Here is a 15,393-nt window from a genome sequence, read left to right on the forward strand (position 1 = left end):
ATTTTAAAATTTTGTTTTACAGACTCACTTATTGCTCATCAGTTTTTGTGCCAGGTTGCCCACTCGTTGCTATGGAAATGATGAAGATGGACTCAATCAAGTCTGAGGGAACTTAGAGTATAGCACATGGAAAATATATGTTCAAGTTAAGTCTGATCAGGCTTGCTAGGACATGTCTGTAATTCCAACACTTGAGAGTTGGGGGCAGGGGACTCAGAAGCTCAAGGGCACCCTCAGCTACACAGTAAGTTCAAAGGCATTCTAGGCTCTATGGTCTCAAAACAACAGAACCAAAACAAAAAAAAATAAATACTCACTATGAAACAGAAGTTACTATGTTACAGATAAAGATAGTCACATTGTTTATATCCTGAATCCAAACTGGGTGTTGAGGAATCTGTAGGGACAGAAACAGGCCTGGGCCCATACCTCAGAGAACTCAGCCTGAATGTTCTTATGAAAACCTCCTAACATCATGGACATCAAATCATTTGGTGTAATAAATAGTTCTCAAAGCATAGCCCATTAAAGGTTGTCATTTCCACACTTATTTTATTCTATAAAATAATTAACTTGAGTGCATAGACTATCACTATGTTGGCAATATCAGGTAGCCCTTACAAATATATATTTCTATGCATATATACACAAACATAATAGTAATTCATGTTTGTTAACTTCAAGTCAACATTTTATGGGTTTTAAGCTACATGCTAAAGGACTAGAGAGATACATTCTGTTACATTCTGACAGTTCTAGTAATAGACAAAGGCACTTCTCTGGTACCAAGACTGCCCATGGTAGAGGGAAGCAGTAGACAATCGTAGTGTTAATTTTGACTGTCACTTTTTTCTTGTTGCTGTGACAAAACACCCAAGAGAAACAGGTCAAGAGGGGAAAGGTTTATTTGGGCTTATGGGTTGAGAGTGCTTGATTCATTGTTGCTTTGCCCAGTGTGTTTGGGAAACATCATGGCTGTGGGAGTATGTGACTTAGGAGGCTGTTCATCTAAGGCATACAGAAAGTAACGTGTGAGGAGGAGGCTGGGAACCAAGCATCACCTTCAAAGATGCTGACCTCATTGAACTGATTCTTCCTGCTAAGCTTTACCTCTGAAATTCCCAGAATCTCCTCAACCAGCACTGTCAGTTAAGGATCAAGCATTCAGGCACAAGACTGGGGGCATTCATAGTCAAACCATAATATTGGCCCAAAGTCTAAAGGCACCACCTACACTATGTAGATCACAGCTATAGACTTGGAATTCTGAAAGATGGGGACTGAGATTCTTAATCAGGCCTCATTTTATAAGGTTTATATCCACCAAGGAACTGATACAGCTTATAAATACCTTCAGCAACATAGCAGGATACAAGATCAACTCAAAAAAATCAGTAGCCCTCCTATATACAATTGGCAAACAGGCTGAGAAGGAAATCAGAGATACATTACCCTTTACAACAGCCCCAAATGATTTAAAATACCTTGGGGTATTACTAACCAAGCAAGTGAAGGACCTATATGACAAGAACTTTAAGTCCCTGAAAAAAGAAATTGAAGAAGATGTAAGAAAATGGAAAGATCTCCCATGCTCATGGATAGGCAGGATTAACACAGTAAAAATGGCAATCTTACAAAAGCAATCTACAGATTCAATGCAATCCCCATCAAAATACCAACACAATTCTTCACAGACCTGGAAAGAATAATACTCAACTTCATACGGAAAAACAAAAAACCCAGGATAGCCAAAAGAATCCTGTACAATAAAACAACCTCTGGAGGCCGTCATACATACAAACCCAAGCAAAATGAGGAAATTTTATTATGCCTTTGGGAACATATAGCCAACTTCTAAAACCGTTAAAATTGTGGGAGATTAATCAATTAAAATTAAGTAGTAGAGAATACAAATGTTTGGATGTGTTACCAAGGACCAGTTCTCATTGAGTCATGAAGCATGCCCTCAGTGGTGAGAGACTGTCAGTTATCAGGCCGTTAACAAAGACAGATTTCAACCTAGAGGTCTTTATTGCTAAAAGAGCCCATCTCAGTTATGATATCATCATTCAATACTCTGGTTTGTTTGTTGTAAAAGACAGTGAATTTTTTTATTATTATATGGATTTTTGTGGCTTCCTAGAGCAGATCCCTAAGGCCACATAAGAAATCTGCAGCTCAGATTATGAGGAAGGCTGTACTTTGTCCTTAGCCCTACATATAACATCTTCAGTTCTGATTTCTACACCATGAAACTAGACTCTGATCTACACTTTAATACAATGTCCTCCCCCATATCTTCTCTTTTCTCTGTCTTATCTATATAATCACACTGTGGTGGTATTGTGTTTCCCAAAATATTGTGCACCCTAATAAACTTATCTGGGGTCAGAGACAGAATAGCCACAATATTAAACATAGAGGATAGGCAGTGGTAGCGTACACCTTTAATCCTAGCATTCCAGAGGCAGAAATCCATGTGTTCAAGGATACAGCCAAGCATGGTGACTCACGCCTTTAAGCCCAGAAAGCGAACCTTTAATCCCAGGGAGTGGTGGTAGAAAGCAGAAAGGTATATAAGGCATGAGGACCAAAAACTAGAAGCATTTGGCTGGTTAAGCTTTCAGGTTTTCAAGAAGCAGTTCAGCTGAGATTCATTTGGATAAGGACAGAGAGGCTTCCAGTCTGAAGAAACAAAATCAGCTAAGGAATTGGTGAGGTGAGATAACTGTGGCTTGTTCTGCTTCTCTGATCTTCCAGCATTCACCCCAATAACTGGCTCCGGATTTGTTTTTATTACTAAGACCTGTTAAGATTCATGTTACAATCACACTACAGTAAAGAACATGGAAAAGTAATTTATAAAGGCTAAACTACGGTGATTTTGATTATTCATACTGATTGCCAATTAGAAAGACTGCCAATACCTAGAAGACAAGTCTTGGGGCACACCTGTGAGGGATTATCTAGATTAGGTTGAGGTGGGAAGATCCACCTTCACTATGGTGGCTGGTGTCCTGGGCTGAATAGAAAGGAGAAAATGAGATGAGCGCTGATAGCCATTACTCCTTTCTTTCCGATTGTGGATGCAACGTGACTGGCCACGTGGAGTTCCTGCTGCCATCACATACTAGATCTCCTTGAACTGAGAGCTAAAAGTAAACCATTCCTCCTTAAATTGTTTTTGTCAGGCGTTTTGAGACAGCAAGACAACCATCCAGTAATTAGATTCACTTTTACCAATGGAGAGGAGAATATCAATGGATAGCTGACCACATGGAAAATGCCCCTTTTATAAGGACCTTTGAGAACACTGTTTAACTTATGCACTTACGAAGAAACTTACCACTACAAATTTCAAATATTTGTCATAGGAAATGACAATTAAAGCCTCATGCAGTTTCCAGACTCCAGAGTATAAGCGCTTTCTAATAAATCACATTCAAGTTCATGGGTCATAACAAAATACATGATTTTATTTTCTGAAAACTTCCTAATTTAGTAATTGCGTAGAGGAGAAGCAGGCATTGCTTAGTGCACTCATCATTCATGCTGGCTGTTATAGAGTCTGTCTGAAACAGTCAAAACTTCTTAGAAGCTGAGTGTTGCCTCCATGTCTGGCTATGGCTGGGAAAGAAGTTCTTTCAATATTTCCCCAACTTTGATTTCAGCTAAACTCGGAGCTATTCCACAACAATGCACTTCCCTTAGACGAAGCTTCCTTCCATCATTTCAGAATTTTGACTTGACTTGATTTTTAAACCTTTGTTTCAACTGTTAACTAGTTTTATTGTGAAGCATCTAAGTCACTTTTTAGAACAAGCTGGATACAGAAGTCGGAAAGGTAAACAACTTTCAATGACTACAGTAGCTATTGGAATGGAGATTTTTCTATAGGTAAACTGCTGACTTGACCTCTCAGGGGTGGGTCATTCAAAGCTCAGCCCAGAGTTCTTTGACCATATTAAACTGGACCAAAGCAGAGACAAATGATGGGGACTCAGCTCTCATGAATATGTTTGATCAGCAAATTCAGCAGACTTTCAGACCCAACTATTGAATGGTGGTGCTCATTAAGTTTTAAACACTAAGATCGATAGGGATTTTAGATAGAAAGTGGAAGGGTGCTCACACAGTGTGTTTAATCATATGAAATTATCTTTCCCTTCCCTTCCTTCCCCTTCCCTTCCCTTCCCTTCCCTACCCTTCCCTTTTCTGTGGTATTTAAATATGAGGTTAAAAATTACAACCAAGAAATGAGCTGGGATCTGATCAACTATCTGTGTATGTTTTGGGGAGAAGGTTAGTACTGACCTGTATTTTTATATAAACAATCATAAATTTTATATGTATGTTCTCAATAAGTATTCAGCGTGTTTCACAAAACAATACACCAATTTATTTATTTTTTTATCTAAGACCTACTTTGCTTCCCCCTGACATCTGGGAAAATTGTCACTGGCCTAACACTGAATTTGGGGATGACTTCTGAGTATATGGCACTACATAGGTAATTTTGTTTAAAAGATCCAGTAAAATTTATAATTTCTCAACCAACAGATATTTTCAAACAAATACTATTTTGTTTGAAACAAACTATATTTCAAACTTTTTTTGTAATTGTATTTAGCAGTGTGGGAGATGTCTCAGCAGGTAAATGCACCTGCTGCCAAGTTCAATCCCTGGGACCCACATGGTAGAAAGAGAAAATCAACTCCCACAAGTTGTTCTCTGACCTACACATGGGTGCTGTGACTTGTGTGCGTGCACATACATAAGAAGACAAAATAAATAAAAGTGCAATAAAAATGGGTTGACCATAAATTGTAACTTCATGGAAGGCAAGCTTCCCAGTGCTTACATAGCAATATTAGCTATGTCCAGAAAATTAATTCTTATGTGCTTAAAAATAATGGTCATTTCAACAGCATTGACTGTTATAAGTATTTATTGGATGTACATGAGCATGTGAGTAAGTGTATGTATGTGCACCATGTACAGGAGGCCAAGGAGGTCAGAGGAGGACATTGAAGCCCTTGCAACTGGAGTTATAGGTGGTTGTGAGACACCATGTGGGTGCTGGGAACTGAGCTCAGGCGCAATGCAAAAGCAGCAAATGCAGCAACCAATGAGCCATTTCTGCAGTCCCCATTTTCCACATTTTAATAAACTACCAGAACCAGGGTAAAATACTCACTGTTGAAGCATTCCCAAGAATTAAAACTGCATTGTGGGCTATACTGTCACTGATTTATCATTCAGAATAGCTTTTTTGCACCTTATAACTTAGATAAACGTGACTAACAAAACGAAATTTAGTTAATAACAGTACGTAATTTTACATGAGAAAACACACACAAAATTGTGAACATAAAGGGCATACATTTATCTACTAAAATGTCCTGTGTGTAAAAAAATACCAGATGTATTGATACGATCACAATGTATTCAAAGAACAGTGATACCACCACTACAATTTATAGTACTAATTATTTCTGTGTTCTAGAATGAAATATCATTATAATCCATGGGACATATAAACCAAGCACACAGAAAATAACAATCCCAAGGCAGATAACGCTATTGCAGCTGGGCAGTTAAGAGCCCTCTAGAGCCAAGACTGGAAAATGTTAATAAAATTATTTTCTCTAAGCTTATGTAAGGCTGAGAGAAGAAACAACAAAGACAAGAGAGGTTCTGAAATGAAGAGATTCAGTGAATAGTTCCCGTCACCTGCTCTTTTTCTCTCTGGTCTTCTTTTAATGACTTTTGTTCAAGTATCTACCATGAACTGTTTTTCAAACAGTAGGCATTTAAGATGACCTAGGAAGAGCCCCTTCCGCATGATGAGCATAAGGAACTTCGAAGCATTCAAAAATGATGCTCCCTCTTATCGCAGCAGGAGAACCCCGTAGAGGGCACTGACCGATTTCACAGGGGCAAAACCTCATTGAACTCAGAGAATATGTACAGAGCCACCTCCCACAAAACCCTGACTTTATCTTATTTGTGCATAAACCTATCCTGACATCCAAAGAGCTTCTTGTTTGGATACAATGACTTTCACAGAAATCTCTGTTTGCTCTGATCTGTAATGATGCTCACTATCTTTCTTTCTCTGGGTTATAGAAAGGTAAAAGCATTTTACTCCAGGAAAAAGACATACTGCTACTAGCAAATCAATGTTTCATAATGGGGATGAAAATGCTATTAAGATTCGAAGGCAGCATTTTAAGAGGTCCCTCTTGTTTGCAGTTGGCAGAATATCAGCTGTTTCAATATAAGGGACAAATTGCAAAAGCCTAAACTAATTACCCCATCCTGCTTCTACTCAGTTCTTGCTCCCAAGTGCCTACTCCATTCTCTCGGAGGGAGACAATAAGCAGATGGATGTACGCAGGTGCATAGGACTTTCTGCAGCCACCAGCTCTGAGAGCAATTGGTCAATACCCTTGAAGCTAGTTAAAGTTTTAGTAAATGGTTCCAAACTCTAGCAGATGGTCTATTGGTCTCATGGGCACTGTTCAACATCTATATGGATCCACATACGCAGCTGAAATTATAGAATTAGAGGACTGCCTTTATTTAATATTTCATGATTTTACTCTGTAACTAGTTTCTTTTCTTCTCCAGAATTTGACATGGTTCTGTTTTTCTCCATGGGTAGAACAGCACAAGAGGCTTCTAGTTCACGTGGTTAATTCTTAGGAAGGATTTCAATATCTGCACTTTACAAATGAGAAAGCTGGCAGTTAACAGCTCCAGCCCACCAAGTAGCATAGGTACCACAGCAGCTCAGTTTATTTTCATCACTGTTATATATTTTTTTAGTTATTTGAGGGATGCCACAGCCCACATACGGAACTCAGAGGTCAATTTTAAGGAGTTGGTCATCTCCTTTTAACATGTGGGTTCTGGGAATCGTACTCAGACTGTTTCAGGCTTGGAAGCAAGTACCTTTACCTCCTAAGACACCTCAACAGTCTGAGCTCAGTTTTAGCATTGTTCCCTTAGACAGCAACAGCATTATCATTTCAAATACCTTATTTGAATGGGATACTTCTGATTTTTAAACCATGTTTCCTACAGGTGTTTTCTGACACTATGGAGTCAGCCTTGGGAAGCTGATTATGCCTGTCAGATTATTTTTCATTTTCCTTTATCGAGTTTAGTACTTTTTACATGTCCACATGCCAGACATCTCTTTCTCAAATTTCCTACTTTTCTCCCCTCCTCCCATCACACACTTTCTGATATTATTTTTTTTAGTAAAAAGCTACTTTTAAAAACTAATGTCCTGGGCTGGGGGCTTTGTTCGGTAAGGACAGTGCCTGCTGAACAAGCATAATACCTTGAGTTCAGATCCCCAGCAACTGCATAAAAGCCTGGGATGGCAGCATATAACAGCAATCTCAGCACCTATGGGAGGAGCGGCCGCGACCTGAAGACTTCTTGTCTCTGACGGTCTGGCCAAAATGGAGAGCTCCACCCAGATCCAGTGAGAGACACTATACCAAAAACTAAGGTATAGATCAATAAGGGGAAATACCTGATGCTGACCTCTGACCTCCATGCCCATGCATACACATGAACATAAATATATGGTCCCCACACACAATAAACACAGAAAGCTGATGTCTTGCATAAATGCTGCTACATTTCCCTAGACTTCCATGGTTGTCTTATTTAATCAGAGTTTTGAGTTGGGGTTTTCACTAATCCTCAGTGAACGTGAATTATATTTCAGGCCCCTCACTTATTGGTGCGGTACCCACATTTACCTAATCGAGAGCCAGAGCCCTTAGGAAAGGAAGCATCACCAAGAAGTGATTTTTATTTTACGATGGGTGAAAGCCTATCTGTCTGCCTAGTGGGTGGGTCTATGAGCATTTTCCTCTTTTCAGGACACAGGACGAAAAATCAGAAACATGTATGCCATTCTTTCTTTGCGGGTACCTATGTACGCGTTTGTGTGTGAGCATGTGGAGACTGGAGGTTAGTGTTGGGTGTCTTTTTCTATCACTCTCCATCTTTTTTAGGGAGGTAACATGACCTTTTACTGAACCTGGATTACACCATATCAGCTGGGTTTACTGGCCAGTGAGGCCTTTAGAATCTGCCTGTCTTTGTACACTCCACCTCCGCACCATGAGGGTTACTGATGCACAATGCAGGTAGTGGCCTGCTTGGCTCTTGCAAGCGTGCTGGGGATCTAAGCTCATGCTCTCATGCTTGCTCAGTTAATATTTCATGCACTTAGCCATCTCCCAATTCCTCAGCTTAAGCCATTCTTAAACACGGGTTTCTGAATATTTACTTGAGAAATATCCACATGACATCAAATTACAAAGTGGTTCTCTTTTATCTTTGGTAATCAAGTAAGGTTTGTTTTTGCTTGAATGATTTTAATGGTGTAAACAAAGACCAAGATCCTCCCCTTCCCCCCCCCAAAAAAAAATCATACATGAACAGGGAAGAAGCCTCATGAGAATGACAATAGAGTTTCTCATTTTCCCACACTAAGCCATTAAGTGATTTTTCTTCTGACCTACATTGGAATCCTAATCTCTAGTTAGGAGATGATCCCCAAGTAAGAGAAAATGATTTGTCAATAATTTCTTTACAAAGGTAATCAGTTGAAAGTAAAGCCATTAGTAAAGCCATTGAAAGTAAAGCCTCGTCTAATATGACTTGTATGCTTAGAAACAGGAAGTGTTGGGTGTTGGAGAAATATGCCAGATAGTAAGGTACCTGCCTTGCAAGCCCGAGTACTGGCATTACATTCTTATCATCACATAAAAAGGATGGATGTAGTGGTGCATGCTTGTAAGCCTTCTACTGAGGAGGCAAAGATAGATGGATTCCTGGGGCTTCCTGGCCAACCTGCCTAGACTAATCCTTGAGCCACAGATGCCAGTGAGAAACCCTATCTCAACAAAGTGGACAGATCCCGAGAAACACCACCTGAGGCTGACCTCCACCCTGCACACACACACACACACACACACACACACACACACACACACACACACACAGAGTGTGGGGGAGGGGGTGCAGGGTAGATAGAAGTTTCTAAGCAGGTGGCTACAGGAAGCCTGCCTTGGGAACATGAAGGTGACCATCAACAAGATAAAGAAGGGCCCATCCTTTTCTCACAGCCCTCAGAAGGCACCAAACCTGCTGAAATAACCTTGCTCTTGGGCCTCTGGCCTCTAGGACTGTGAGAAAGTAAAGTATCTAGTACTTCGTGATAGCAGTCCTTGCAAATTAATTCAGCTACCTGCTTCACTCCCTCCTCCCCCAGAAACACAGATTTTGAAACTCTTTGACTGTGCATTACTGCTGAAGATAATACATATGTATGCATACACTAGCTTTGTATTATTTGACTTCACAACTTCAGCGGGGTAAATATGAGCTGGTCGCTGAATGGCAGTGTCCTGGACTGCAGGATAAAATATATCATAGGAGGTGACACTGAAAATCATTTGAAACAACCCTTACAGTTTAGAATAAATAGAGAAAAGTAGACATTACAGGCTTTTCACGGTTACTCCATTAGTTACTGGTGAAGGCGTATCATGTGATTCTCAGTCTTAGAATTTTCTACTGTAACACAAAGGCACTCTGGACTAGTGGCCAAGAAGCGTATTTCAACAATAGTATTTTTCTTATTTTGCCATGTTAAAAAGATGTTTAGATAAAGTGTAAGTGGCAAACATCTGCAATCTCAGACTTAGGGAGGCAGAGACAGAGGCATACCTCCAGCCTGAGGGCATCCTAGACTATGTAGAAAATTCCAGACGTACACAAAGAGATCCTATCTCAAAAATTAATTAGTTAATGAGTGAAATATTAAAAAAATAAAATGAAAAGGTGTTGAAGGTTAGTGTAAATGGACATAAAGGTAACAAAGAATAATTTGCTCCCCTAAAACAACATTTCAGAGTCCTTACATTTATGGATTCTTAATCACATTGCTGATATTTTTACTGTTAATGGCAGACATGAGTGGCTCAATACTCAGGACTTGCAAAGATTGAGATTTTCTTTGGAAGTCTATATATCCAAACAGAGAAAATTCTTCAGGAGGCTATTTCTACTTTTGCCGATTTTCATTCATAGTTTGCATACATTATTACACTGCCAATAACTCAAATTAGCTTTAAAAATATTTTAGTTCAGTGAAAATGTTTATCGTGACTTTAATTATTTATTGATAGACTTTCTGTTGTTTTCTATGATCATTATGCTTTCAGAAGAGTGGATGTTCACAGAGTGAGCATGAAAAAGAGAAATTTGAATCTTCTACCCTCAAAGATAGAATTAAGATGAACCATTTTGAACTTTGAATTAAGAAGACAGAATTAAGATTAACCATTTTGAGGTAGAAAACCAGGTAGATCCCTACTGGAAATAAAGAAAATCTTCCGTCAGAGCTCTGATGGGATTGACTTGGCTGCTGTGGAAGGTCTTCAGGATAATATTTGGAGCATTAAACAATTTTGGAAACTTTGTTATAGAGAAAACTCAAGTCACGGTTGGAATGGATTGAATGGGCTTTACAGCCCTGCCCATTCTAGAAGCTTATTCTTATATGAACACAGCAATAATCTCATAAATCTGTTCTCCTCAACTAACTCAGGCGTCACTTCATCACTTCTTATCTTGATATCATGTGTGTGTCATGTGTTATTTAATATATTTAATTCACACACATTCCAGCAACAGAAACAGAAACATCAGTTTACAGCTCATAGTAAGTTAAACCAGAAGTTCAGGTTAGAGTATTTTCTTTGCTATTCCACTAATAGTATGACATCTTCTAGTTCTTACTATATTGAGTAGGAAGGCAAGTTGTGATCCAGAAAGAAAAATTTTAGCAGTTATGTTAATGCTTGAGATTCTGTTCTAAAGAGCTGAACATACACAGTCCATCATGAAATAACCAGATACTAACCTCCTTCATTTTTTCCAGTTCATTCTGTAAGGCTTGCTTTGCAATTTCAACTTCTATAAGCTGCTGCCTCAGCTTCTCATTTTCATCCTCTGTTGTTGTCCTTTTTTCTTCCACATTTTCCAGTTCGTGGTGGAGTCTCACAGATACGTCCTTTGCAACCTAAAATTATGTGTTTGCAGCAATAAAATATAATTTTATTCCTATGAAGGCATCAAGAGCCAACATTTGCATAGTACATACTTTGTGGCAGTTTTCCCAATACCCGATCTAGAAGCCATTCATATATCAATCACTTAATCCTCACAACAATCCCACAGGATAGATGCTACTATTATATCTGCTTTATAGAGGGAGAAATATCAAGTAAGATGTTCAAGGCTGTACAGCTAACAAATAGCCAGATGGCTGGCTCGACTTTATTAATTTAACTTCACTACATCATAGCAATATGTACTTTTTTATGTTCACATATAGATTTAACATATCTGCTTTAATTTTACAGTAAAACCAGGAGCTATATGATTCCACTATTTCCCCCACTGAGAAATGGGGGGAAAATACATTTTTAACTACTGGGTAGTGGAACTTGCTTTTATTTCCCTTATAACTCTTAGCTAGTTCCAAGTATTTAAGATTAGCAAGCATTCCAGTCCTTGAGATTCTTTTTTTTAAATACTAGTATATATTTTCACCCCAACTTTTGAGATTATCTTGGAAACTATATAGTTTTGAAGGGATACAGAGCATTTAGTGTAGAGGCTCAGGACAGAGCCAGTCCTGCTTTAGACTGGATGGAGGGAGCTTCGCTACTGCCAAGCTTGTTATAGGGTCCTTTTTCAAATGGGTTACTGGGCGTTACAGAACTGGTGAGTGTAGATAGGCAAGGGTCCTAGGTGAAAGTCTAGACTTTCCGAAAGAGACCTTAACTATTTTCTCAATGCTTTTCCTGTTGTGGATGTCAATGCTCCACAGTAACCCACATTGCTACTCATGAATATCCGATTCCACCTGGCCTTCCCTGGGAATACATCATTGGAAACCAGATCATGAGAGTCGAGGCCATTCAGAGTCTGTGCTTTACCATGAATGACCTTTTTTCAGCCTAGGAGGGAGGAACCCTCTTCCCGTTACTTCTGGAAGAGTTACTCCCAGGAGACCACCCCCCCCCCACACACACACACACACTAAACTGAACATTTCCTTCCCCTTCTGGGATGCTGACATTTTGTGGTGAACGCTAGGAATCTAAGGCCCTTTGCCAGTCATCAGGGAAGTAAAATGCAAAGAGCCCTCACTAAAGTCTCCACCCGCTGACCCCGGCGCGCCCTCGCTCCCCTTCCCCCACAGCGGCAGACCTTGAGGTCCTGCTCCAGGCTGCGCAACAGCTCGCCATCAATTTCCCCCGTCTGCGCGTAACGGAGCCTTTTGCGCTCGGCTTTGCGGAGGCGGTACTGCAGGATCCGGCAGTTTTTGTTGGCTCTCTCCAACTCATGGCGCATTTCCTGCAGCTGACAGGCGTCCTCCTCGAAGAAAGTATCTCTCATCTCGTCCATCTCGGTCCTCAGCTCATCGATCTCGTTCTGAGACGGCGACAGGCCATGGGTCACAGTCAGCCTTGCCTCTAGCCCCTCCGACACGCACCGCATACATCCCATGCCTACTCCCAATACCTAGTTTTACTGCCTCCTCCACCAGACGGGAGTGACAGGGAGCTGAAAGCAGAAACTAGGAAACCAGGCCCAGATTAGGCCTTCTTTCATTCTGTTACTCTAGCTCTCTCTGCCCGTGAGAAAGTGGGGCATATCGTGGTTACTGGAGAAATGAAGGCCTGGGTTTGCATTTAAATGAAACACAACGATACGAATATTAGGTTCCGTTTCGAATTGGGAGCGGGCCATGGACCTCCCCAACCTTCCTAGTTCCCCTCCCTCCCGGTGGCCCTAACAGGTTAGCAGCCTTCCAACCCTGCGGGGACACGCCCTAATCCTTAGAGGCCCCACACTTCCCCTCCCCCCCCCCCCCCATTCCGTCCCCACCCCCCTCTCCTCCTCACCTTGAGAGTCTCGTTCTCTTCCCGCAGCTTCTCCATCTCCTCCTGCATCTCCTCCTGCTCCTGGAGCTGCGGCGGGTGGGCCGGCGACGATGGGGGAGCCGCCGCCTGCATGGCCCCGCCGCCGCCGCCGCTCTCTGCGCTCTGCTGGGGGCCCTCGGCGGCGGCGGCCATTGGGGAGGAGGAAGAGGAGGAGGAGGAGGAGGGGACCACAAGGGGCTCACAGATGGCAGGGGCGCCGGCGACCGGGGAGCTGCGGCTGCCACCGCCACCGCCGTTTTTCGTGTGCATCTGAGCCGCGGCCGCCGCCGCCGCCGCCCGCTCCTTCTTGAGATGGAACTGGATGAGCTCAGACTGCAGACATCCCTCCTTCCAGTAGCTCCCTCCACCTCCGCTGCCGCCCCCTGCGACGCCGCTTCCAGAGTTTCTGCCGCCCGGGCCGGGGGTTCTGCTTGTAGCAGCGGTGGATGGCGCAGGGGAGACCCCCTCCCCGCCGCTGCTACCCCTCTGCGAGGCGCGGACGCCTTTCCCTCGCCAAACCCTGGGCGGTGGCGGCTGCGGAGCGCCCCCCTCCCGGTCCCCCGGGCCGCCGCCGGCTCCTCCTCCTTCCCCGCCCCCTCCCCCTCCTCCCCCGAGCGGAGGGGGTTCCCCGACTTTCGAGGGCACCGACTCTATCTCCCGGGGTGGGTCCTCGGGTGGTCCGGGCCTCCTGCCGCTCACAGCGGCCAGGATAGCCGCGGGGGGCCCTTCAGCACCAGGCGCGGGCTGGACAGCTCCGGGAGCAGCCCCTTTGGGTACCGCGGGCGTCGCCTTCTCCGCCCCGCCTCCGCATCCTCTAGAGCCGGCCCCAGAGGCACCGCGACCGGTTATCTTGGTACCCTGCTGTTGCTGCTGCTGCTGCTGCTGCTGCTGCTGCAGCTGCTGCTGCTGCCGAACGGAATTGAGTTTAGTGCCGACCCCAAGCGGGGACCGCGTGGCCGCGGCGGTCTGTCGGAAAGAATTGTCCCTAGGCCTAGCAGGTGACTGAGCTCGCTGTTGCTTTCTGCTGCTGCCCTCCGGGTGCAGGCGACCCTCCGTGGCTGCGGCGGCAGCAGAAGCTGAGGTTGCGGCTGGGGCAGCGCCCCCGGACGGTGGCTGACTCATGGCAGTCTAGGAAGAACCTACCGGATGCGACATGGAACGGTCCATCTCTAGATCATCCTCTTCTCTCCTTTCTGCCACCAACCTTCCTTTCTAAGCTGGGACGGGAATAAAAGAAGAGAAATATACAGTATGTTTACACACTGTTGCAGAGTCAAAGGTGAATTTGCTGGACAAGAGAAGCTACAGAGGATTAGGAGATTTGGAAACCCAGCGTTTAATGGGAACCATTGACTAGGAAAAGAGTGCAGGGCTGTTAGTTCTCACTTTGCCCAAAGTGGCGCTGTTTCCACCTCTCAGTCAAAGGCAGCTGAAGCTTGAATTCCTTAGGTAGCAGGTTTTGGAAAGGGTTAGACATAGGTTCAGCAAGAAATGAACGGGAAAGGAAATGAGGGGAGCGGGGGATAAGGTCCGGAAGGGACCTCTGAAGGCAAAGGAAATGTTTACATATGATAGTTATCAAACGGCTTTCTTCAGCATCAAATCTGTGTTTAAAACACAGTTCAGTGGAGAAAACTTTTTTAATTAGTATTCCCAGGTGTCAATTAAAGAAACACGGCTATGATGTAAGATCCTAGAGAATATTTACTGTAGATAAATGACACTTTCCTCATTCAGCCCCTAATGCTGTCTTTAGATAATTATAGCCAACATTCTTAAGAAGAGAACACAAAAGAAAACATAAAGAGTGACTATACATCAACCCCAGTCTCAAGAAAAAAGTGACATCAGGAATTAGCTATAAGATTCAGTCACTGGCAACCCCAAAGAGATTATTTTTGTAGCTTAAAAATACTTGTTGGAAAATTTGATGAGCAGCTTTACCTACAGGCTCTGAAGTTTCTAGTGATGAATTTGTCTACACTCACTTGTTCTGTACTTATGAAGCAGTGAGTTGTAAGTGCAACGTAGAAAACAGTTTCATTCTTAAACATCTCCTTAGGTGGTATATAATAGACTCAAGTTGAAGTTTTAAAATGCCCACTCACGGGCCTGGAGAACGGGCTCAATAGTTAGTAGCACCGGCTGCTCTTCCAAAGGACCCAAGTTCTATTCCCAGAACTCACAGGGTAGCTCACAACTCTACCTCCAGTTCCAAGGATCTGACACCCTCTTCTGACCTCCCTGTGCACCAGGTCCATATGCGGTACACAAACATACACGCAGCCAAAATACTCATACAGATAAAATTAAATGTTAAAATGCTCACTCACTCCTATGGAGCCAAATTTTTGGAACAGAA

The 15,393-nt window shown here is 42.8% G+C and overlaps 1 protein-coding gene across 1 annotated transcript in view; it reads right to left on the reverse strand.

The window, feature by feature from the left end:
* The window catches only part of Soga3 (SOGA family member 3), a 51,701-nt gene extending 37,548 nt beyond the window's left edge, over window positions 1-14,153 (reverse strand). Inside the window, exons 1-3 of the mRNA XM_059272612.1 lie at window positions 13,014-14,153; window positions 12,316-12,540; window positions 10,961-11,119 (exon numbers count right to left, since the gene is read on the reverse strand). Coding sequence (XP_059128595.1) covers window positions 10,961-11,119; window positions 12,316-12,540; window positions 13,014-14,153 — 1,524 coding nt within the window. The remainder of the gene's footprint in view (window positions 1-10,960; window positions 11,120-12,315; window positions 12,541-13,013) is intronic.
* Between the last annotated feature and the right edge of the window lie 1,240 nt (window positions 14,154-15,393).

Source organism: Peromyscus eremicus, chromosome 8b, assembly GCF_949786415.1.
Source record: "Peromyscus eremicus chromosome 8b, PerEre_H2_v1, whole genome shotgun sequence".
NCBI lineage: Eukaryota > Metazoa > Chordata > Mammalia > Rodentia > Cricetidae > Peromyscus > Peromyscus eremicus.